This window comes from Arachis hypogaea, chromosome 13 (assembly GCF_003086295.3).
Source record: "Arachis hypogaea cultivar Tifrunner chromosome 13, arahy.Tifrunner.gnm2.J5K5, whole genome shotgun sequence".
In the NCBI taxonomy this organism is placed as follows: domain Eukaryota; kingdom Viridiplantae; phylum Streptophyta; class Magnoliopsida; order Fabales; family Fabaceae; genus Arachis; species Arachis hypogaea.
The window spans coordinates 6,104,187-6,129,319 of NC_092048.1; the positions used below are offsets into that span (position 1 = coordinate 6,104,187).

Here is a 25,133-nt window from a genome sequence, read left to right on the forward strand (position 1 = left end):
AAGGATTGAAGGGGAATCATCACTTAGTATCATTTACACTCATTAGGATTAGGATTAGCTCGTTTTAGAGAGAGAAGCTCTCATTTCTCTCTAGGATTAGAGGTTAACTAAGTGGTAGCAATGGACAATTGTGGTTACAATTGAGGAGGATAACTAGGATAGGACTTAGTTCTCATATCTTGCCAAGAGCTTTGTTAGTTGTTAGTTTATTTTCTTTGCCATTTATATTTTTTGCCTATTATCCCCAAAATCCCAATCATAACTCATAACCAATAACAAGGACACTTTATTGCAATTCATAGGAAGAACGACCCGAGATTTAAATACTTCGATTTATAGATTTTAGGAATTTGTACTTGTGACAAACAAATTTTTATATGAAAGGATTATTGATTGGTTTAGAGACTATACTTGCAACGAGATTTCATTTGTGAATTCTTGTACCAGTGAGAGGATTATTTATAATTTTGTATGGATTTAATTATTTGATGTTTTAAAATAAAGTTTTCAACAAAGATAAATGCAAAATATCATTTCAAATTTAAGATTATTTAATATTAGAATTGGTCATTCATTCATACAAATGGTCACGTTTACATTATTCGGAATAAAATGACCATTATTACATCAAGAATTAAGTCTAATATTTTTTAAGAAAATTCCTAAACCAATGAGCAGAAAGTTTTTGGTGCCTTTTCAAATTATCTTTATAATCAACAAAGTTAATTCCAAAACGCACGGTGTAACCATTGCCCCATTCAAAGTTGTCCAATAGTGACCATGCAAAATACCCTTTTATATTCACTCCATCCCTACAACAATAAAAGCCAATAAATTACATAGATCGAATAAGAAATAAGGTTTAATTATTCTGTTATCTCTATAATTTTATCAAATTTTTAATTAAATTTTTATATTTATTTTTTTAATTAAATACTACTTTTAATTTTATAATTAAATTTTTTAAATATAAAAAATATTAAAATTAACAGAATATTTTTTTAAAATATATAATTAGATTTTTAATTATGTGTTCAATTTACAAAAAAAATATTTTATTAATTTTAATATTTTTGATATAAAAATGATCTAATTATAAAATTAAAAATAGTATAGTAATTTAATTAAAAAAATATAAAAATCTAATTAAAAATTTAATAAAATTATAAAAAATAATAGAATAATTAAACCAAAAAATAATCAAGATATAACTTTGGAATTAATAAATAACTAAAGGTAACTTACTTGATTGCGGTTGAAACATAATAAAGATGGCGATAATAATAGTCAATTCTAAAAGTATCCATGAGGGCCTCTTCAAGTGGTAGTGTTGGATCATTGAACTCATCGATACCATTTTCTGTGATGTAAATCAAAGGGTTGTTATATGTTTTCTTTGTGTACAACAATATCTCTCGAATTCCCTTTGGATATACATATAGCCAAGTTGAAGCAGCCTGTGTCCATTTTCGATTTATTAATTATTCATATATAAAATAAATATATAACAATAATAACAAAAATAAGAAACAATAATGAAGGAGAATTTTTTTTTTTTTTTTGGACGTGTATAATGAAGGAGAATTGATCGTGCATATATACATACCCTTGGCCCAATGGGTATCCCATTTCGCTCAGCTGCACAAAAAAGAAAGAAAAAAAAAGGGTACATTATTTTCGGTTTCAATAATATTTATTTTTTAATATACCAAATTATTTATTTGAAAATGAAACATTTTATTTAAAGTGGTATACTTACTTGTCGTATTGACATGTGAATCGGTGAAATAGTTTGGTTTGGTATTGTCATTGTTTTCATGGAGTAAATGAGCAGCATAATTAGAAGTGTAATAATTGAGTCCAATAAAATCAAATGAACCTATAAGTTGCTTAGATTGCTCTTTGCTGAAACTTGGTAACCGGCTTCCCACATATTGCTGCATGGATTTTGGATACTTTCCTCTTGTTATTGGTTCCATAAACCTGTATATATATATAATATTATTTTTCAATTTGAAAAAATAGAAGTTATTATGAAATTAATCACTAATGTAGTGAAACATGGTATAGTATAATATGTACGTATATATATAAATATGTTGAACCTTAGATTAGTAACGAGAAGTTATATATAATACAAGAGGTTAATGTTTTCAAGGACATTAGTAAGTCAATAAAGAATTTAGAACTAATTATTAGACCATTGTCAAATAAGGGTCTATTTGGGTGAATTTTTAATAAAAGATATTTTTTAAGTTATTTTTTTTAAAAAATTTATAAAAAAATAAAAATAATTTTATATTTTGATAACTCATGTAAAAAATTTTTTTTATTTATTAATTATGTTTAAGTATAATCATATAAAAGTATTTTTTTTATTTATTTATTACATAAAAATATTTTTTAAAAAAAATATAAATTATAACTTTTTTAAAAAAATATTTTTATTTTTATTATTAAAAATTTACTAAATATACTAAAAAAATAAAAAATAAAAATTTTTTATTAAATTTTTTTTATTAATTTAATAATGTCCAAACAAACATTAAAACCAAATCATTTAAAAAAAAATTTTAAATTAATTATTCGCTCCCTTCCACTTTATTTTCTTTTTTTTTTCCTCAATGCTACAAACTCTCACCACCAGCCACCTGGCACCATTGCCAACTGTCATAGTTGGTCATCCACTTTTGTTAGTTACTATCTTGTCCCGTCATCTCTAGCCATTCTAAATTTTAAATCTTAAAATTTAAATTAATTTTACTTTTTTCACTTTCAGATATTTTTATTTAAATTTTAGATGTTTTTATTTGTTTTTAATTTTAGATATTTAATTTTTTTTCTAATGTCTTTTTATGTATTTTTTAAAATAAAATAAAATTCATGCATAAAGGAATAAAAGTAATTAATAGTTTACAACATATAATAGAAGAGGGCATTATTAGTTTATTACCATCCAAACATGAAATCAAGAGCTCGTTGAGCAGCAAGGATATCCAAATTGTTGTTTGTGTATGGCAAGAACCAATTAGAATTTAACGTGATGCCTATCAAACCTTTCTGAGAAACCTGATCACATAAGTATATATATTAAGGTTAATGTAATTACAAGGCACTCACAATAATGTTAAAAAGAAATAAAGCTATGATTTTGAATTATTAGTGGAAATAAATAAAATAAACCTGATATTTAGCTTTATAAATTTGGACTGCAGCGGCATGAGCAAGGAGTTGGTAGTGTGCGGCGAGATAAGGCTTATCTAAACCATAACAATAACTCCATGGTTCGTTAAGTGTAATCCAATGTTTCACTCTGTCTCCAAATTCTTTAAAGCACAACTCTGAATAATCTTGAAAGTCCTTTCTGCAAAGTATGTACATAAAAGTCAATATATATATATATATATATATATATATATATATATATATATATATATATATATATATATATGTGATTCAACTACATTCTAAGATCACTTTTCAGCTAAATTTATCTTCAAGTAATAAATATAATAAGTGAGAACTGAATTTTTTTTTTATTACTGTGTCATCTGTTTTAAAATTTATTATACAAATACCACTTTTTTTGTTACTAAGGTGATAATTGATGATTTGTTATTTTTAATTATAATTAATTATTCAAATAAATTTTATTATGTAAATTCTAAAAAAAGTGAGTGCAAAATATATTAATTTATATGTACATGTAAATTTTGATAAATATAAATGCAAATTAAATTATATGTTTTTTATGTATAAAATTTTTGTAAATATGAGTATAAATTATTGTTCATTAAGGTAACGTTTGGTGGAGAGACAGAAACGAAAGACTGAAACTGAGAGACAGAGACTAAGAGACAGAGATTGAAATAAATCTCAATATTCTGTTTGGTGCAAAGTGAGAAACAGAAATTGAAACAAGAATGAAATTCTAATTTAATTTGTACAAAGGATAAAATTAGAATTAATTAATTGAAATGAAGGTATTTTAGGTATAAAATGTTGTTAAAGTTTCAGTCTCCATCTATAAAAATTTTAGTCCCTTGCGTCCTCATTTTTTGGAGGTACTGAAATACTGAAATTTTGGAGATAGAGACAGAAATTTTAGTACCAATCTCTGAACCAACAAACATGATACTGAGTTTCAGTCTCCCAGTCTCTATCTTAGTACCTCAAAACAAACGCTACCTAAGTACTAACAAAAAATAATATTTACACAACGTGACTCCAAAAAATAAATAAATACAAATTAAATAAAAACCATGACCTAAAGTTTGAATGTTACCTGGGTGTTTATGAGTTAAGGTGTCCCATGTACTTGGTCCCTTGCCACCTTCATTTGCAGCACCTTCATACTACAAGGCATTTAATTAATTATTTTCTTAATAATAAGGCATGTATATATGTTGATTGTTGATTGTTGAGTACCTGGTAAGAAGCGGAGGCAGTCCCAAAGATGAAACCTGCCGGAAAACTACTCCGGTTTAGCGACGCAACGTCGTCGGAGCATGAGTTGCTAACAAGAAGAGCCAAAACACCAAGGAGGAGAACAAAACCTCTATTGCCATGGAATGAAATTGCCATACCCATACTCATTTTACAATACAATGTCGATGTGGTGTGTGTGTTTGTGGAAGCTAAATAAATAAATATGACAAGGAAAAAGACAATACTAAGGTAGGAAAAGTATGCTCATGTGAGAGAGAATATCATGATCTCTTGCAACTTGCAAATGCTGCTTTAAATTTTGAATTTATTTAGGCTTTGTCGTGTTTTATTAAACTCTACTCTCTTGTTATTTAGATTTTTTTATTAATTTAATATTTAGTGATTAATCTTATATATTTTTAGTATAATTAATTATTATTAATATTAAACTAATCAAAAAATAATTTAAATAATACTCTTTTGCAAACTAGAATGGTATAAATCTAATCATTTTAGCTTACAAACATTAATAAAAAAAAAAAAGAAAACTGTAGCAGAATTTTAGTAAAAAAATTAACAAATTGTTCTTTTGAAACGAACTATTATAAAATAAATGAAATTAGACAAATATTTTTTACTAATAATGTGACAGTCCACTTTAATATATTTGTTTTTTTATCAAAGATAAAATTATTGACAATGTGAATGACTGATTGTTATACTTTTGAAGCAACAAGCCAATAAAATTCATTAAAAAAACAACCAATTAGCTTTGAAAGTTGAGCAAGGAAATTTTTTTTTCTTATTTTAAAATTTTTTAAATAAAATATTTGGTGATTAACCTTATGTATTCCAACTATAATTAGTCTGAATTGTTTCTCTATTGCCGTCTCTGTTATCTCTGGTTCTCTTTGGTTCTCTGTTCGTAGTTTTACGTTGAGTTTCAGGTTCTCAGCTCATTAGTATAGGATTTTCTGGAAATAATGGAATTAGTAGAGTAGATTATGACACACTAATATAAGACTTGACGAGGCTCATATTCCAACATTTGTATCGAGTGGAAGTTGAGAGAGAAAGAAAAATGAGTTCTTCTCATTTTAAAAAATTTTAAATAATAAAAACAAAAAACTAAAAAAAATGTTTAGTAGTTAATCTTATGTACTCCTGATGTACTCATACTATAATTAGCCTGAGTTGCTTCTGCATCACGGTTTCTGTTGTTTTTGCTCTCTCTTTTATTGTCTTGTACTCTACTTTTTTCGCTCTCTCTCCCCATGGTCTTATATGGAGGTTTGTTCTCAGCTCATTAGTATAGAATTTTTTACGTTGGTGTTTAATGATAGAGATGAAGACCAGATACAATTTTGCTTTCTTGAGTTGTTGTATATTGGAGATTTTCTATATTCTTTTTGACAGCATATTCATATAGGATGGATTTGCAGTATATTAGATCCTAGGTCAGAACAAAATATCTTCAACAGTTTAGTAGAAATTAACCATAGCTTAGTTTCTTAAGAATGTTTAGTAATGTATAAACAAGATCAGGAGTAGAAAACTATGAAATTCATGAACTTTTCAGCATCTATGTTCAAGTGTTCATTCTACAACTCTCCTTCCCCGTAATTTTAGGTTTCAGGTTCTCAACTCATTAGTATATCAGAAAAGAATAAAATCGGTAAAGCAAGATATGACACACTTATATAAAACTTTTACAAGAATTAGTTGAAAAAGAAGAATTTAACGTGCCTTCTTAAAATTCAGAAAGATATAGGGAAGCTCATATTCTGACATTTGTCTCAAGAGTGAAAGTTGAACGAGGAAGAAAAATGAGTTTTTCTCATTTTAAACATTTTTAAATGATTGAAAATAGAAAACTAAAAAAATGTTTAGTGATTAACCTTATGTATTCCTGATGTACTCTTACTATAATTAGTCTGAGTTGCCTCTACATTACTATCTCTATTGTCTCTGGTCCCTCTTTTTTCTTTTTTCTCTCTCCCCATGGTTTTCTGTGGAGTAGACTATGATATAACACACTTATATGGGAACTTTTTATAAAAATTGGTTTAAAAAGAAGAATTTAGCCTGTCTTCTTGTCTTCTTAAATTATAGAAAGATCTGGCGAGACTCGTATTCCAACATTTATCTCAATTGTGAAAGTGAGAAGGAAGAAAAATGAGTTTTCTCATTTTAAAATTTTTTAAATGAATAAAAACAGAAAAACTAAAAAAATGTTTGGTAAACCTTATGTACTCCTGATGTACTCCTACTATAATTAGGCTGAGTTGCTGTTGTCTCTATTGTCTCTGGGTCTTGTACTCCGCCCTCTCTAGCTAAAAGCTTTCAAGTTCTCAGCTCATTAGTACAAGGTTTTTTGAAAATAATAGAATCGGCAGAGTAAGGTAAGACACAATCATATAAGAACCTTTTACAAGAACTGGTTCAAAAGGAAGGATTTAGCCTGTCTTCTTATAATACAGAAAAATCTAACAAGACTCATATTTCGACATTTATTTCAAGAGTGAAAGTGAGAAGAGAGAAAAATGAGTTTTCTCATTTTGAAATTTTTTAAATGAATAAAAACAAAAAACTAAAAAAATATTTAGTAGTTAATCTTATGTACTCCTAATGTACTCCTATAAATATTTTTAACTAATAATGTGGTAGTCCACTTTAATATGTTTATTTTTTTATGAAAGATAAAATGATTGACAATGTAAATGACTGGTTGACATACTTTTGAAGCGGCAAACCAATAAAATTCATTAAAAAAGATAACCAACTAACTTTGAAAGTTGAGCAAGAAAAAAAATGAATTTTTCTTATTTTAAAATTTTTTAAATAAAATATTTGGTAATTAACCTTATGTACTCCAACTATAATTAGCCTGAGTTGTCTCTATATTGCTGTCTCTGTTATCTCTGGCTTTCTATTCCACTATTCGTAATTTTACGTTGAGGTTTGAGGTTCTTAGCTCATTAGTATAGGATTTTCTGAAAATAATAGATGACACACTTATATAAAAACTTTTTACAAAAATTTGTTCAAAAGGAAGGATTTAGTCTGTCTTCTTATAATACAGAAAACTTGGCAAGGTCTATATTCCAACATTTGTATCGAGTGAAAGTCGAGAGATGAAAAAAAAATAAGTTTTTCTCATTTTAAAAATTTTTAAATGAATAAAAATAGAAAACTAAAAAAAATATTTGGTAGTTAACCTTATGTACTCCTGATGTACTCATACTATAATTAGCCTGCATCACCGTATCTGTTGTCTTTACTCTCTCATTTACTGTATTGTACACTACTTTTCTCGCTCTCTCTTCCATGGTCTTATATGGATGTTTGTTCTCAGCTCGTTAGTATAAAATTTTTTACGTTGGTGTTTAATGGTAGAGATGAAGATCAGATGCAATTCTTCTTTCTTGAGTAGTTATATATTGGAGACTTCCTATGTTCTTTTTATCACCATATTCATTTAGGATTGATTTGCAGTATATTGAATCCTAGGTTAGAACAAAGTATCTTCAATAGTTTAGTAGAAATTAACCATAACTTCTGTGTAGAATTTTCTAAAAATAATAGAATCGGCAGCTGTGACACACTCATATAAGAACCTTTTACGAGAATTAGTTCAAAATGAAGGATTTATCCTGCCCTTCTTATAACATAGGCGATATTTATATTCCGACATTTGTCTCAAAAGTGAAAGATTAGGGAGGGAGAAAAATGAGTTCTTCTCATTTTAAATATTTTTAAATGAAAAAACAGAAAAACTAAAAAAATATTTGGTGGGTAACCTTATGTACTCCTGATGTACTCCTATTATAATTAGTCTCTGGTCCCTCCCTTTTTCTTTTCATACTACACCCTCTCTAATTCTCTCTCCCCCGTGGTTTTCTGTGGAGTAGAGTAGGATATGACAAACTTATATAAAAACCTTTTATAAAAATTGGTTCAAAAAAAAAATTTAGCTTGCCTTTTTATAATACAGAAAAATCTGGCGATACTCATATTCTGACATTTGTCTCAATATTAAAAGTGAAAAGGCAGAAAAATGAGTTTTCTCATTTTAAAATTTTTTAAATGAATAAAAACAGAAAACTAAAAGAATGTTTGCTAAACCTTATGTACTCCAGATGTACTCCTACTATAATTAGCCTGAGTTGCCGCTGTCTCTATTGTCTCTCGGTCTTGTATTCCGCCCTCTCTGACTGAAAGCTTTTTAGTTCTCAACTCATTAGTATACGGTTTTTTTAAAATAATAGAATCGGCAGAGTAAGGTAAGACACACTCATATAAGAACCTTTTACAAGAACTGGTTCAAAAAGAAAGATTTAGACTGCCTTCTTATAATACAGAAAGATCTAACGAGACTCATATTCCGACATTTATCTCAAGAATGAAAGTGAGAAGGGAAAAAATGAGTTTTCTCATTTTGAAATTTTTTAAATGAATAAAAACAAAAAACTAAAAAATGTTTGGTGGTTAACCTTGTGTACTCCTGATGTACTCCTACTATAATTAGTCTCTGGTCCCTCCTTTTTCTTTTCGTAGTCCACCATCTCTAGCGCTCTCTCCCCGTAGTTTTCTGTGGAGTAGAGTAGGATATGACATACTTGTATAGGAACCTTTTATAAAAAATTGGTTCAAAAGCAAGAATTTAGCCTGCCTTCTTATAATACAGAAAGATCTGGTGGGTGAGACTCATATTTCGATATTTGTCTCAATAGTGAAAGTGAAAAAGGAGAAAAATGAGTTTTCTCATTTTAAAAATTTTTAAATGAAAAAAAACAGAAAACTAAAAAAATGTTTGGTAAACCTTATGTACTCCAGATGTACTCCTAAGGGTGTAATCGGTTCGGTTCGGTTTTAGACCGAAAATTAACCGAACCGACCTGATCGGTTTTACAAAGAGGCCAACCAATCGATTGGCTGTTGTTTGAACAACTGAACCGAATCGAACCGAACCAACAGCGGTTTGATTCGGTCGGTTTTTTCGGTTTTTTTACACCTAATTATCAGAATTTAAAATATCATAAAATGAAGTTTAAAACCTTCAATAAACTAGAATAACAAGAGTATATCACATCTAAATCCAATACAAATTCAACTTAATTAAACATAAAACAAAGACAATTAAAAATATCTAGCAAAACAACATAAATAAACACAGTTTAATCCGAAACATTCACTTTAAAACAAATAAAAACCAAACAACCACCATGTTTAATCTGAATCCACACCAGACTCATCCTCATCTTCTCCGGTTGGTGCAATTTCTACAAAAATAAAACAAGAAAATCAATATAGATTATAAACATAATATAGATTATAAATTATAAACATAAACCATGAAAGGAACTACAAATTTCTTTTTTTTGTTAAGCACTCTAGCTATTTGGGATAAGATAGGATACTTGCTAAAATTTACCTTCCACCAATTCAATGTGTCAAAAGTATTTTGATCACGAGACTTCTCTAAACCATCCATCAAATACAAATCCACCTCATTCTTGCTGCTCGGCGAATCGTTTGCTGCTCGGCGACGGACTGGTTGGATGTTGGAGTGCTGCTCGGCTTTGGCTTTGTTACGACGGCGACCCTGCGACGGCGATGAATGAACGACTTCAAGCGACGATTGGCGACTTCTCTGTCTCCCTCAGCCCCTCCTTCTCTCAAGCATGGAGGTCGGAGGTGGAACCTTCGAAAAATGGGGGAGAGAAGTGTGGTGACCGGCAGACTGGGTTTAGGGTTCGCGGCGTAAAAGGAGAAGAAGAAAGCTAGGTTATGTGGCTGAGTTGCTTTTATACCTAGCTTAAAGGGTAACTTAGTAAAAACACACTTCGCTGAACCCTCATTCTTCGATTTGGTCCGGTTCGGTTCGGTTTTGGCAAAGGCAAACGAAAATCGAACCGAACCGATTAGTTTAGTTCGAAAAAAAAACAAAAAAAAACCGATTTTTGGATTTTTCAATCGGTTGTTGTAAAATTCAGTTCGGTTCTACGATAATTTTTTGTCCGGTTCGGTAACTTACACCCTTGTGTACTCCTACTATAATTATCCTGAGTTGCCGCTGTCTCTATTGTCTGTCGTTCTTGTATTCCATCCTCTTTGGCTAAAAGCTTTCAAGTTCTCAGCTCATTAGTATAAGGTTTTTTTAAAATAGTAGAATCGGCAGAGTAAGGTAAGACGCACTCATATAAGAACCTTTTACAAGAACTGGTTCAAAAAGAAAGATTTAGCTTGCCTTCTTATAATACAGAAAGATATAACGAGACTCATATTTCAACATTTGTCTCAAATAAGAACCTTTTACATAAAATTACTTTTACTTTTTCATAAGATCTTTTAAAAAAAGATAACTCGAAAAAAGATCTTTTTTTAGAAGCTCACCCAAACAAGCCCAAAAACAAAAAACTAAAAAAATGTTTGGTGGTTAACCTTATGTACTCCTGATGTACTCTTACTATAATTAACCTGAGTTGCCTCTACATTACCGTCTCTGTTGTTTCTGATGTCTCCTTTGTCGTCGCTCTCTCTCTCCCGTGGTCTTATGTGGAGGTTTCAGTTCTCATCTCATTAGTACAAGGTTTTCAGAAAAGAATGAAATCGGTTATAAGAACCTTTTACAAAAATTGGTTCAAAAAGAAGGATCTAGCATGTCTTCTTAAAATACGGAAAGATCTAGCGATGCTCATGTTTCAACATTTGTCTCAAGAGTGAAGGTTGAGAGAGAGATAAATTTTTTAAATGAATGAAAACAGAAAACTAAAAAAATATATGATGATTAACCTTGTATACTCCTTTCATACAGTTTTTTCGTGGTCTAACATTCTTGCCAATATATTATCCTCGTTTTATTTTGGATTGTAATCTCTAATAAAAAATAAGTTTCATGAGCAAAAACTCCAGTCATAATGAATCCTGCCATGTATTAGTAAAATCTTGCACTATAAACGTTGTGTTGAGCTACCAAGAAAGTAATAACTCTTAAAGAGGTTAGAGCAAGACCTAATTGAAAATAAAGTGAATTATTGATGGTATCATCAAGACCTTTTATGTCCACGCCCCAATCTATCCTTGGATGTGTGCTTCTAAGAGATCTCTTTTATAATGTGGTCAATCCCGAAAAAGAAAAAGAATCACAATAGCTAAATGATGATACGTATTGGTCACCCATAAATTTTGCTTTTGTGGATGGAATCCCTCAATAAATGTTAGAATGGCAGTTTCTGGCTAGCTCATATTCCAGACATTTGTTAAGACTGAAAGTGGAGAAGAAAGAAAATGAGTTCTTCTCATTTAAAATTTTTTTAAATGAATAAAAAAAATAAAAAATATATTTGATGATTAACTTTATGTACTCATTATATATTCGTACTATAATTAATAAAGATAATATTATTTGTACATCAAAATCAGTCACCAATATATTTGTGTATAAATACATGTGTAGTTTAATTTATTTTCAATGTGTATTTGTATTTCGATATGTATTTTATACTAATGACTGATTTTGATGGCTGATTTTAATATACACGTAGTATAACTCAATTAATAATTACCATCAACATTAATCTAATAAAAAATTAATTTAGGTACCATGCCTTTTCTTGGTATCCCTTTTGGCCTTTTCTTGTTTAACTTAATTAAAATTTTCATTACTTTACCATTTCGAAACACGTGTATATGGAAGTATTTTTTGTGAAGGGACAAGCTAACCAGCTAGCATTTAGAAATTGAAAAACAACAGATCAACATATCATTTTAAGTAACAAATATACACATACACGATTACTCATTTGAATATGATAATTTAAATGTTGATGCGTATTATATTAAGCAATTTAAGTATAAGGAATCAATCTAATACAAGACTAAAACACAATTGAATATGCTTATTACTAGGTTGGTCCAGTAATAGGAGGAAGAGAGTGAAATGTTACATGCTTCAAATTTGGTGGGGTTTACCTATATTATTAGTCTGAATACTTTATAAGAATCTTCAGCTTCTTTCATGTTCAAAATGGAAAAGTTATTTTATGATGGAAACTTAAAATAATGCAACTAATACAACTACTAAAATCCATTATATATATTTTGATATTTGTGCAACAAATTGAGCCGGCCAAGAATTGACGCTCGAACTACTAAGAATTTGAATTCGAATCAGTGCAATTGATCTATACTTTTAGAACATGGTGCACATTTTCCTCCAACAAGCTAAGACAAATTCAGCATTTAATTTAAATAACATCATATGAAAGAAGGAGTCATCATATACAATCCATGCAATAGTATTTATCTGCTTTTAGAGTGCATGTTATTTGTTTCTTTCTATATGGCAGTCTTAAAAATAAATAAAATATATAAAACTTCTAGTTAGTGTCTATACCGGCCTGGACATAAATTTGACGAATTCATCTTCTGATCTCTGCCGGAGAATACACAAAGAAGTAATCAAGTAAGCTAATGTTTTGACATGGAATGAATAATAGACTCAGAAAATGGTTACAAAAAAGACAATTTTCTCTCTTCATAGAAAAATACTATACACCATAGCATAACACAATTCCAAAAAAGTCTGATAAGAAACAAGACAGGGTGCACCTCATGTCATAGTTGATTAAAATTGTAAACAGAAGACACATAGTCACATACATTGGTCTTTGCTTGTGTCACATATATATGTCTAGCTAATGCTTTTTGAGGAAATTCTTGAACCAATGAGCTGAGAGTTTTGGGTATCTTTTCAAGCCATGTTTAAAATCCACAAAGATGAGTCCAAATCTCACAGTATAGCCAGAGTCCCATTCCATGTTATCCAACAATGACCATGCAAAATATCCCTTTACATTCACACCATCCCTTGATTGGGGAAAATGAAGAAGAGAAACCAACCTCATAAAATACATATAATATGAAATAAATAAATAAACAAATAGAGAAGCTCTTTTCATAATGCATTATTGCTTACCGGATTGCAGTGTGAAGATAATAAAGATGACGATAGAAGTAATCAATCCTATAAGTATCTATAAGTGCTTCTTCAAGTGATAGCGTTGGATCATTGAACTCATCATAGCCTAAAATTTGATCTTGTTAGAATTTCATTTGCAAAATCAACCTGTAAATTAGAAATCAAATAGCAGGGTGTCTGAGAGAAAAAGGGAAGAAAGAAAAAAAATGATGTCTTAGCCTTACCATTTTCAGTAATGTAAATCACAGGGTTGCTGTACTGCTTCTTGATGAAGAGCAATAGTTCACGAAATCCTCTTGGATAAATGCATAACCAGTCTGAAGCAGCCTGCATAGATATAATTAATCATTAAAAGAGAAATGGTTGTTGAACATAATCATCATTGTAGTCGGTTTCGGATATATTGTTAGATTAATGGAATCAATAATGTAATATTATGCATAGACAAAAAGGAATGCTAAAGTGCTAAACTACATTACATAACATACCACTGGACCAAGGGGATTGCCATTGTGTTGATCTGTCATTATTTGTTTTTTCAAAAGAAAAAAAAAAGAGAACAATGTGAATACATGCATTTAGTTTTCTTTCAATGTTGTTGGCCATTTATATTAATAATGAAGCAAGCAGGGGCAAAACACATAAGCTATTCGATAATTAAGATGTCATAATATGAGATAAGGCTTTGTTTACTTGAAGTGTTAACAAGAGCATCAGTTTGTAGAGCTGGTTTGGCACTGCGCAGGTGAGGCGCATAGGCGGCATACAAGGATGAGTAATAATTTAGGCCCAGAAAATCGAACGATCCCCTAAGTTGCTGGGATTCTTCTTCAGAGAACTTTGGCAGCCGATCTCCTACCATAGATTGCATGCTTTTTGGATACTCACCTTTAGTGAGTGGCTCCATAAACCTAAACCAAATAGTTTCAATAAGTTATTTGTTTATCTCAGTTGTTAATGCTTCTTCTCTTGAAGCTTTGAACAGTTTAAATACATATAACCTTACCATCCAAACATAAAGTCCAGGGCTCGTCTTGCAGCATCACAATCTGATTTTGCTTTCGAAACTGGCACAAACCAGTCAGAATCTAAGGTAATCCCTATTAAACCCTTTTGAGATGCCTGAACATACATTTTGAACTACCTTAGACATTTAATAATAACAGCATTCTAAAGTACACACAAAGATTAAAGAGTGGTTCTCCACCAAAATGAAACTGAGAAGCTTTGAACTCTAAACCATCTGGCTAGTTCATAAAGTTTATAACATAAGAAATCATTTTATGAATGAGAAAGTTTTTCAAAAAAACACAGAGAACCTGATACTTAGTCTTGTACAGCTTGGCAGCAGCAGCATGAGCAAGAAGTTGGTGGTGTGCAGCCAAATATGGCTCAGTCCCCGAATCACCTCCCGTGCAATTCAGTTTTAGCCAATCAGAACACCGCCCTGGTGCATACCTACCGTTTGCATAGCCATTCTTGCTCACACTCTTGGGTTCGTTCAAAGTGATCCAGTGTTTCACTCTGTCACCAAATTCCTTGAAACAAACTTCAGCATAGTCCTTAAAATCATCTCTGCATCCTCATATGAACAAATTATCATATATTTTGCTAGAAGCTCTCCCTCAATATAATGATAGATAAACTACTCTGGATGGAAAATTAGGGTCACTTACGCAATGTGCGGGCTTAGAAAACCACCATACTCGTCTTCCAAGGCCTGAGGAACGTCCCAATGAAAAATAGTCACAAATGGTTGCAGACCTGCATTATTCTTAAGGATTATTTATGATTAACAGCTTCATGAATATAATAATGGGATAGAAAAATGTTGAACTATCAACTATGACCATTAGCCAATAGCTCGTTGATGAGGTTGTTGTAGTATTCAATTCCTTTGTGGTTTACACCTCCACTAAGCTTTCCTTCTGCAAACAGTTCACAACAAGAAATTGAAAACGGCTGATTACCATTTACTACTACTGTTATCTGGGTGGCAGTTAACATGAAGCAAATTAATAAGACTTACTTGGGAGTATTCTTGACCAAGAAATGGAGAATCTATAAGCATCCAAATTCATATACTTCATGAGTTCAATATCTTCCTAAAACACACATGTAGACCATTCTATCATGATTCAAGTATTCAACACATTTCTACTCATACTCTTTCACTTATATTAAAAAACTACCCATATATGTGGCATTACATTACAGTTCAAAGTTTCAAACCACACACCTTATACTGATGATAGGAATCATCAGCCACATCTCCATTACTTCCATCTTTAATTTTTCCTGCAAGCTATTCCATTGATAAATAAGCCCGAACACCGCATGTAATTAGCTAAAGGCTACACCATCATCACGGTCACTTTTTTATACATCTTTAAAAATTAATATACCAAGACAGATATTAAGAAAATCGAGATTTCACGTGAAATCAGACAAGTAAATTAAATACTAAAACCTAAAATTATAACAAAATTTAAATTGTAAAATTGTATGAACTAATTAAAATTTTGTAGAATCATAGTATCAAAAGATTTTAATAGTTAAATCGATATTCTAGCAAGAAGGCACAAAATTCAGTAATCATGCAACAATTGAAGAAGTAGGGCTAGCTATGTTTGGTTATGAGAACATGACAAGAAAAGATACTAAAAATAAGACACAAAGAACAGAGACACAAAAATTAGTATACTTGTATTTTGTTTGGTGATAAACTATAACAAATTATAAATGTCTAATTTATTCTAATTTTTTTCATTCAAAAAATTTAGAAATAAAAAATATAATTACAAAAAATTAACAAGAATAATAAAAAAATGAAAAATAAATTGCCTCTCATGTTAATATCTCTCCGTCCTTTTTGAATAAGCACGAAGTTTTTCGAGACAATATTTCTGTTCATACTCATCTACTAAATACGATTCTGTGCGTCTATATCGAGAAAGCGCAAACCTGGGTATTTATGGGTGAAAGTATCCCATATAGAGGGTCCTCTACCACCTTCCCTGGCTGCACCTTCATACTGCAAATAATGAAAATCACGTAGCTTAATTATTACTACAATTCAGAGAGCAATAAAATTAAGAAGAAGAAGATTGAATTGAAGTGCCTGGTATGCGGAGGAAGCAGTCCCAAAGATGAAGGCATTGGGGAAAGTGCTCCGATTGAGAAAAGAAACATCGAGAATGGTGGCCTCACTCTCAATAACACAAATGCTAACAATCACGCCAATTAGTGCATGCACCTTCTTCGATTCCATTATCAACATTTCACAAGCTCACACCATTTCTCACTCTCTCTGCTTTTATCATCAACTGGCGGGACCAGCCACTTCACATATCTTATATGTCTATATTTCTTTATTCTTCATTCTAATTATTTTTACGGGTATAACATTATAAGTGTTATTAAATTTCCAATTACAAATTGTGTATCAACAAATTGAATTCCCTATTATAATAACACATATTAATCAAAATAAAACGAAAAGATGATAGATCTTCATACATCTCTATTTTCTATTTTTATATATACTCTAATGACCCTAAAAAATATCAACAAAATTCAAATCATATCCATAATTTATTTACAGATAAATGATATTAATGAGTGAATTACACTCATAAGTCATAACATTAATTGTTAGCTAGATATTTTCTTGAGAAAATTCTTGATCATTTTTGTAATCCACCTGAGTCATCATTCCAAATTGTATAGTATAAAGCCTTCTACCATTTTCAGGAATATACATACAAAAATTGCTATATTTTTTTAGAAAATAACATTCTTCTTTTTCGAGAAATTTGTAAATGATATTTATTTTTTTTCTATTTATAGTGTAATACATGCATAAAAAAATAGGTGTATCGCGTCTTTTGGCTAATTTTTGTTGTATATTGATTAAATATATGTGTAATACGTTATTATCAGAAGATTAGGTGTTTTTCTTTGATATGGTGTTTTTTTTAATTGATAATATTTAAATCAGACGATCCGATTTATTTAAAAAAAAATAAATTACAAATCGGAGGGTCCGATTTATATTTTTAAATTTTTTTATTTTTTAAAATAAACATCGGACAGTCCAATTTTAATATTAATTTTTTTTTTAATTTTCAATGACACAAATTGGACCGTACGATTTGTGATTGTTTGTTTAAAAAACAAAACAATACAAATAAATGGGTGCTTCTAATTTGTCATTTGTGTAACCACACCAATGTAAAACACTTCTCTCCTCACAGCATCTTGTTATACACCTCTCTCTCACACACACACAAAATAAAAAGCCGCCTCTTTTTTGTAGTGTTGAGATTTTTAACCTTCTTGTTAGAGAATCCATTGTTAACCAGGCTTATGGGTGTCCGCGGATCGGATCGTATATAGCCGAAAATTCGATCCGATCCGCACAATTTTTATCGGATCGGATCAAATATGATATCCGCGCCTTTTAGTGCCAGATCTGATCTGTTCCGTAAATGTGTAAATCGGATCGAATATCGGATATATTCGCATAATTAAATCTTCTCTTTTTAATCATATTTATATGTAAAAAAATTCAATAAAAATATTTCTTTTATACTTTTAAACTTATTTATTCCTAAAATATTTTTAATCAAACTCTGTCTAAATAACAAAAATAAAAATAATACAATATATGAATAATAATTACTAACTAAAACATACAAACAAGTAAATATAATTACCAAACATATATTTATTTTTTTTAATTATTATTGTGCGGATCGGATACGCGGATGTAGAGCAAATATCCGCGATCTGATCCGATCAATTAAAAGCTGGCTTGTGTTTACTAAATTTTATTTATTTTCACGCACATATTTTTCGCCATTATATTGCCATTAGAATCCTCGTGTATTTCTAACTTCTCATCCCAACCTTCACAAATTCTAACACAATCTTCATATATTTTTTATTTTTTAACCTAATCTTCACAAATTTTAACACAAATACATCTCTATCATATATTAGCATAAAATAAATTTTTATGATACTTATATAAAATTTTAAAGTTAAAAAATAAAGAGTTTATTTATTATGTTTATGTTTATTATGAATTTTTATTTTAAAATATTATATGAAAATTTAAAAAATTTAAAAAAATATATTTTTCATTATAAATATGTTTATTATAATCTTTTTAATTTTTAAAAGTTGTTTTACCAAATATAATTGTGGTGTCTGTGCTTATTAAAAATTATTTTTAATTTGATTTTACTAAATGCAAGTGCTGCAATTTTTAAAAAGCTGTCTTTAAAAGACAGCTTTCATAAGCCACTTTCAAAAAGTAAAAGTTTTACCAAACCAAGTCATAAAGCTTTTTAAAGTTGGCTTGTACTTTTCAAAATTTAAAGGTCTAATATAACGTCATATATTAACTAATTTTTAAATTTAATACTTACATTTATGTCTATTATAGTATTTTTAAATTTTAAAAACTATTTTACCAAACGTAATTGATATTGCTTGTGTTTATTAAAAGCTATTTTTTATTTGATTTACCAAACTTAGATGCTACAACTTTTAAAAAGCCATCTTTTAAAAATTAACTTTTATAAGTTACTTTTAAAAAATAAAAATTTTACCAAACTAAGCCTTAATTTAGCTTTTGAAATTTGAAGTTAGATTTAAATTGATTCATAAAATTATAATTAACTTAGTTCGGTCTCAAAATATATAATAATAATTTATGTTAGTTTTTGAGTTGATTTATGTAAATATTATGTTAATTTTACAGGTTAGCTTACTAAAATTTGAATCTCTACTTAGATTTTATGTAATTAAAATTTATTAAATCTCTTAAAATCTTTATTGGTTTATAACATCTTCATAAATACGATAAATAATAAGTTTAATTTAAAAAATTTTTTGCTTTAGGAACAATAATTAAGTTTTTACAACTCTAATAAATTTTAATCACATAGAACTTAAATAAAAAATTTAAATCACGATAAATTAATGTATTAAACCAATATTTTGTTAATAAATATTAGTTTAAAAATTAATATGAATTACGATTATAATTTTTAAAATTTAATATCTATTAAAATTTTAAAAGTTAAATTAAAGATTAAATTGAATATTAATTCTATTTGACTATGATAATATCAAATATATAGAGAACTTAAAATCTTCGAACCTTTATAATTTTTTTTTTTGGTTGACTTTTGAACCTTTGTATCTGATTGCTTGGGAGGTTTTCTGTTTTTTCAACATTGAATTATTAGAAGTAATTTTTATCATGTATTATGCTATTGTGGGCTTCTACAGAGTATTAATAACATTTTATTTTCTTTTATATTTTTTTATGATATTTTTAGTCGGATAGATTAAAGATTAATTTGTTGTAGGTCAAAATTTTATTTAAGTGTTTATTATTAGACCAATTAATAAATTTCAATACTTATTTAAATAAATTAATGAACTAATTACAAGAACCATCCAATTTGATTTATTTTTTTATAATTAAAGAGAAAAATGTTTACATCAAATCTTTTGTCTTTTTTATAATTAAAGAGAAATTTTTCAATACTTGGAACCTTTTTAACTTTGTATTGAAAAATTGTAACCGCCATAGCCGCTTCTGAAACTGTAAACCTAACAAAACCCTAATAATTAACATTTTGCTTTATTATTTTATAAGCCTCTTCGCTTTTTCTTGCTTGGATTACACTAGAATGGAAAAGGGAATCAAGGTGTAAAATAAATTTGCAGAACAGAACCATTTACAAATATAACAAATTTAGAGCTAAAAAGTATATTTGCTACGTTTGGCGAGATAGAAATCGTTTATATTTCCTCCTAATATAAATTCGTAGTAACTAATAATTAATAAACATCTTTTTTAACTACTAAATTAAAAGAGAAGATTGATTAATCATATGAAAGCCGTAATAAGAGCAAAGCTCTGTTTCCAGTTTCTAAAACAAAACCATGTAGCATATTAGAAACTAAATCACTAATAAATAAATAATAATTAAGAAATTTGTTAAAATTGCGTATGAACATGTTGGGCAAGGGGAGCTCAATCATGTGAGCCTCCACATCGAGTATCAACTTTCCCTCTTTTTAGCTCATCCGTCCGGAGCACCTTTGTCAGGAAGATTTTTGATGATTCACCAAGACATCATATTCAACTCAAAACCTTAAGATAACAAGTTAATAGGTCTCTCATCTTATAAATTCCTCACTCTTCCTTGCTTTCTTTGATGTAAGACTAACTTCATACACTCCTCACACTTGCAACATTAACAAAACATGGAGAATAACATAAAAATAGAGAAATTAAGAAGAAATTAGAAATTAAACTTGTAAAATGATAAAACTCAGTGAATACAATTGTAATATTTTGCTATATATACAAGCACTAATCCTAATAGGATTGTATTATTGCTGCACTAATTGACTTCACAGTTCAACAAAAACAACAAAATCTACTACTAACAATTTTCTATATATCTAAAAATAACAACCTACACTAACAAATTCTAACTAATAGAATAAATAATAATTTGCAAGAATAATAATATTAAGTAACACCCCCGTAAACTTTGACGATCGGGAGAGAAGAGGACAAACAAGTTTAAAGTAACCTGCACGGAAAGGCCCATGAACAATAGGTTTTGTGAGAATATCAGTAACTTAATTGTTGGTAGAAATGGGAAGATGATGGATAAACTTTCTTGCAATTTGTCACGGACAATATAGCAATCGGCTTCGATATGTTTTGTATGTTTATGAAACACAGGATTAGTAGCAATGTAGATAACTGAATTACTATCACAATACAAATTAATAGGCTTTATGATTGGAATACCAAGATCTTGAAGAATATAGCTCGACCATTGAGCTTCTCGGGTGGATAGAGTTAAAGCTCGATATTCTGCTTTTGAAGAGAAGGCTGCAACTGTTAATTGTTTCTTATTCTTCCAAGTAACCAATGATGATCCTAGATAAAAGCAATATGCAGAGATTGATCTTCTAGAGTCAACACAACCAGCCCAATCAGAATCAGAGAAATCTATAAGGTGTAAATTAGAATCTGCAGAGAAAAACAGATCTGTAGCAGAAGAACTCTATACATAACGCAGCACTTTATGTGCTGCCTTCTAGTGTTCATTAGTAGCACAATCTAAAAATTGGCTTAGCTTCCCAATGGCATAACTTATATCAGATCTAGTATTTGATAGATATAAGAGCTTGCCTATAATCCTTATATACTGACTAGAATCAGTAAACAATTCTCCAGTATCTTTACTAAATTTTGCTCCATAATCTATAGGAGTGGTGACAAGTTTGCAACCTTCAAATCCTGTTTCCTTAAGTAAATCAATGACATATTTCTTTTAATACAGAGCAATTCCTGTCTTGGATCTTGCCACTTCTAAACCAAGGAAATATTTCAAGTCTTCCATATCTTTGATATGAAATCTGCCATGAAGAACACCCTTGACTGATTCAATTTCACTTAGGTCATCTTCTGCTAACACTAAGTCATCCACATACACTATAATTGCTATGAATCTAAGTGATGTGGTCTTGGTGAATAGGCTATAATCCGATTTGCACTGAGTGAATTTCAGCTCAAGCAAAACCGATTTGAGCTTACAATTTTATTGTCTACTAGCTTGTTTTAATCCATACAAGAATTTTTCAAGCTTGCAAACTTGACCTGGTGAGGCTTCTAAACCTGGAGGCACCTTCATATAAGCCTCTTTATCAAGCTCACCGTGCAAAAATACAATGTTGACATCGATTTGTTTAAGGTACCAACCTTTTACCGCTGCAACAGCCAGCACCACTCTCAAGGTCCCTAGCTTTACTACTGGACTGAAGGTGTCTTGCTAGTCAACACCAGCCACTTGTTTGAATCCTTTGGTGACAAGTCTTGCCTTGTGCCACTCCACTGTATCATTCGGGTGATATTTATTGCGAAATACCCATTTACATCCAATAGCTCTCTTTCCAATTGGTAAAGAAGTTAGCTTGCTTTCTTCCAAAGCACTTAGTTCAGCCTTTATTGCCTCTTGCCAACAGGTTTGAATGATTGCATCCTCATAGGTTTTAGGCTCTAAATTATGAATAGCAACAGAAAATGCAAGATGCATAGGAGAAAGCTTAGTATAAGACAAGACATTAGAGAGAGGGTGCCTTTGAGCAGTGAATTGTGACGAAGATGGAATAGTGTTAATGGTTTGACATTCATAATCCTGAAGATATGCAAGATGTTTAGTTTGCGTAGTTGATCTTCTCACATAAGCAATTTCAGGTATAATGGAGGATTGAGGGCAAAACAGTAGAATTATTAGTTGAAAGCTCTTCGTGTGATGCAGATGTTGATTCTAAATTATCATGAATTTCAGTATAAGGTAGAATTTCTTTATTTTCATTTGATTCAGATAATGCATCATCATTTGGATGATGCAAGCTTGGCTGAGAAGTTGCATCATTCGTGTTTAAAATTTGGATCTTAGTCCCTTCCAAAAATTCATAATAATAAAAAAAACGAGATGCATTGCGAGATAAACTAGAAGAATTTGAAGAATTTTTATCATTGGAATTATTAAAGTGACAGTAGAAAAAACAATTCTCATGAAATTGGATATCTTGAGATAAGAAAATCTCTCGAATATGTAAATCGAATACTAAGTAACCCTTTGTTCCCTCCCTGAATCCAAGATGCAAACACTTTATTTCCCTTGGATCTGGCTTGCCTTTATGTCTTACAAGGCTGCTAGCATACGCTAAACAGCCAAAGACTTTGAGAAGAAAAATATTTGGCAAAATCTTATAAAGAATTTAATATGGAGACTTATCTTTTAAGAAAGGAATGGGCAATCGATTAATCAAGTAAAATGCATGAGCAACATTGTAATTCCAAAAAGATTTTGGCAAATGAGTATGAAATATGATAGTTCTAGCTACAACGAGAATGTGTTGATACTTTCGCTCAACAATTCTCTATTCTATTATGGTGTCTACACAAGTTCTTTGATGAGTTATGCCATTAAAACTGTAGAAGTTAGGCATTAAAAATCCAAGTCCATTATCTGTGCGACTTGTTTTAACTATTGTATTAATTGAGTTTTAGCAAAAATGACAAAATTCTTAACCAATGATGAATCTTCTGCCTTAGTTTTCATGAATAAAATCCAAATGAATCGGGAACAATCATCCACTAGAGCAAGGAAATAGCGTTCTCCAGTAAATGAGGGAACGGAAACAAGTCCCAAAATATCAACATAAATAAGATCAAGTACATTGGCTGCAACATTAGAATTAACAAAAAAGGGTAAGCATTTTTGTTTGCCAAGAGGCATGAATGACATGGTTCTGAATTCTTTGTACAGTCAATAAACTCAAAATCCTTTTGTAATGCAATTAGTTTATCATGAGATGGATGTCCTAATCTAACATGCCACAAAGATTGAGAGAACTGGCTGTGAGAAATTGTTGTGATGTGAGGGAGAGCTTTAATTTCTTTGTGCAGAATGTACAAACCATCAACATTGCTAGTTGCACCAATCATCTTCAAAGTGTGCAGATCCTATATCTCACAAGCTTTATCAGTAAAACTCATTTTGTAATGTAAAGATGCAATAAGTTTTGAAACGGAGATGAGTTTGAAATTCAATGTAGGAATGAACAATGCTTTAATGAGAAAAAAAATTGTCTGAAAACATAATGGTACCCATGATGCAGCTGGTAATGAGTGCTCCATTAGGTAACTTGACAATAATTGGATCAACTTTGAATAATTACGAAAATCAGCCAAGTTAATGACACATGATCAGTAGATCCAGTGTCGATAACCCATGACTTATGTTTTTTAGTCGAAATATTTAGAGCCTTGACATGAGAATCAAAATGTAAAATATATACCATTCTACCTTTATGAGGAGAATGATTAGTTTTGGCTAAAATTTGGCTAACATTGTGAGAATGAGCCACATCTTGTCTGCTAAGCAAGGCCAACAGAGCTTTTCGTTGCTCTATAGTGAATTCATGAATGGTTGGTTCACTTCTAACCAATTGTTGAGCATTGAGATCATCACTGTCATCTTCAGTATTGTCTGTTGCAGGCATGCAATTAAGGACACAAGTACTTTTTTCAAATCGAGGTTTGAAGTTGGGTGGATACCCATGCCTCTTATAGCAATTATCCACAATGTGTCCTGATTTCCCACATTGAGTGTACTGTAATTTATTACGGCTTTGCCCTTTTTGAAAATGATTTCGACCTCCTTTGATTTTCCATTTACTGTCAGATTGAGAAGAGCCAGCCAAAATCTTAGCATCCAAGGCATTATCAAAGCTGAAGAGCTGTCTCTCTTGTTGAGTGATCATTGACACAATTTTGTTCACACTAGGCAAGTCATTTGTGAGCATGACCTGTGACTTAATAGTGAAATATTGCTCTCCAATATCACACAAATATTTTATGACTCTGTTATCTTCCCTGTGTTGCCTAACAATGCCTAATCCACATTCATATTTTACACAATCACAGCTAGGTATAGTTCTAGAATCATCAAGTTCTTCCCAAAAAAATTTTAGTTTGGTAAAATAAGCAGTGACAGACATGTCCCCTTACTTTATTACACGTGCTTCCTCATTCAATTCAGCTACTCTAAACTGATTACCTTGATAATAATGATGCTTAAGGTCATTTCATAATTCATATCCAATA

General features: G+C 30.1%; 2 protein-coding genes and 1 long non-coding RNA gene across 5 annotated transcripts; all 3 read right to left on the minus strand.

Annotated features, from left to right (window-relative positions):
• Positions 1 to 533: 533 nt before the first annotated feature.
• Positions 534 to 3,358, minus strand: LOC112732491 (beta-glucosidase 13). Its single transcript, XM_025781235.2, has 6 exons — positions 3,184 to 3,358; positions 2,954 to 3,069; positions 1,760 to 1,983; positions 1,607 to 1,638; positions 1,246 to 1,457; positions 534 to 812 (listed from the first exon to the last, which is right to left on the minus strand). Exons 2-6 carry the CDS (start codon positions 2,962 to 2,964, stop codon positions 641 to 643), a joined length of 651 nt encoding a protein of 216 aa, XP_025637020.2. The 5' UTR covers positions 2,965 to 3,069; positions 3,184 to 3,358; the 3' UTR covers positions 534 to 640.
• Positions 3,359 to 9,462: 6,104 nt separating this feature from the next.
• On the minus strand, positions 9,463 to 10,212 carry LOC140178058 (uncharacterized). The gene is made up of 2 exons (XR_011870171.1): positions 9,863 to 10,212; positions 9,463 to 9,710 (listed from the first exon to the last, which is right to left on the minus strand). It is a non-coding gene; the product is annotated as an uncharacterized lncRNA (long non-coding RNA).
• Positions 10,213 to 12,939: 2,727 nt separating this feature from the next.
• LOC112736766 (cyanogenic beta-glucosidase) lies at positions 12,940 to 16,861 on the minus strand. 3 transcript variants are annotated; one of them, XR_011870169.1, is made up of 13 exons: positions 16,533 to 16,802; positions 16,376 to 16,445; positions 15,651 to 15,709; positions 15,441 to 15,516; positions 15,262 to 15,339; positions 15,088 to 15,175; positions 14,731 to 14,986; positions 14,418 to 14,533; positions 14,105 to 14,322; positions 13,900 to 13,931; positions 13,636 to 13,738; positions 13,409 to 13,558; positions 12,940 to 13,299 (listed from the first exon to the last, which is right to left on the minus strand). XR_011870169.1 is itself a non-coding variant. In XM_025786354.3 (13 exons), the coding sequence occupies exons 1-13, from the start codon at positions 16,689 to 16,691 to the stop codon at positions 13,128 to 13,130; spliced, it is 1,536 nt and encodes a 511-aa protein (XP_025642139.1). In that variant the 5' UTR covers positions 16,692 to 16,861; the 3' UTR covers positions 12,940 to 13,127. The 3 variants fall into 3 exon arrangements, 2 of the variants coding, with proteins under 2 accessions (XP_025642139.1, XP_025642140.1); XM_025786354.3 differs by having other exon boundaries at positions 13,409 to 13,517; positions 16,533 to 16,861; XM_025786355.3 differs by having other exon boundaries at positions 13,409 to 13,517; positions 15,651 to 15,716; positions 16,533 to 16,749.
• Positions 16,862 to 25,133: the final 8,272 nt, after the last annotated feature.

What these genes read in the sequence shown, in the direction of transcription:
- LOC112732491 (XM_025781235.2), bottom strand. An exon ending in TTCACATGTCAATACGACAA is followed by an intron (nt 1,639 to 1,759) that starts GTAAGTATACCA and finishes TTTTTTGTGCAG; the next exon opens with CTGAGCGAAATGGGATACCC. An exon ending in TATGTTTCAACCGCAATCAA is followed by an intron (nt 813 to 1,245) that starts GTAAGTTACCTT and finishes TTATTGTTGTAG; the next exon opens with GGATGGAGTGAATATAAAAG.
- LOC112736766 (XM_025786354.3), bottom strand. Translation starts at nt 16,691, where the DNA reads ATGTTGATAATGGAATCGAAGAAGGTGCATGCACTAATTGGCGTGATT. An exon ending in TTGGTCAAGAATACTCCCAA is followed by an intron (nt 15,340 to 15,440) that starts GTAAGTCTTATT and finishes AACTGTTTGCAG; the next exon opens with AAGGAAAGCTTAGTGGAGGT. An exon ending in GATTTACATTACTGAAAATG is followed by an intron (nt 13,518 to 13,635) that starts GTAAGGCTAAGA and finishes ATCAAATTTTAG; the next exon opens with GCTATGATGAGTTCAATGAT.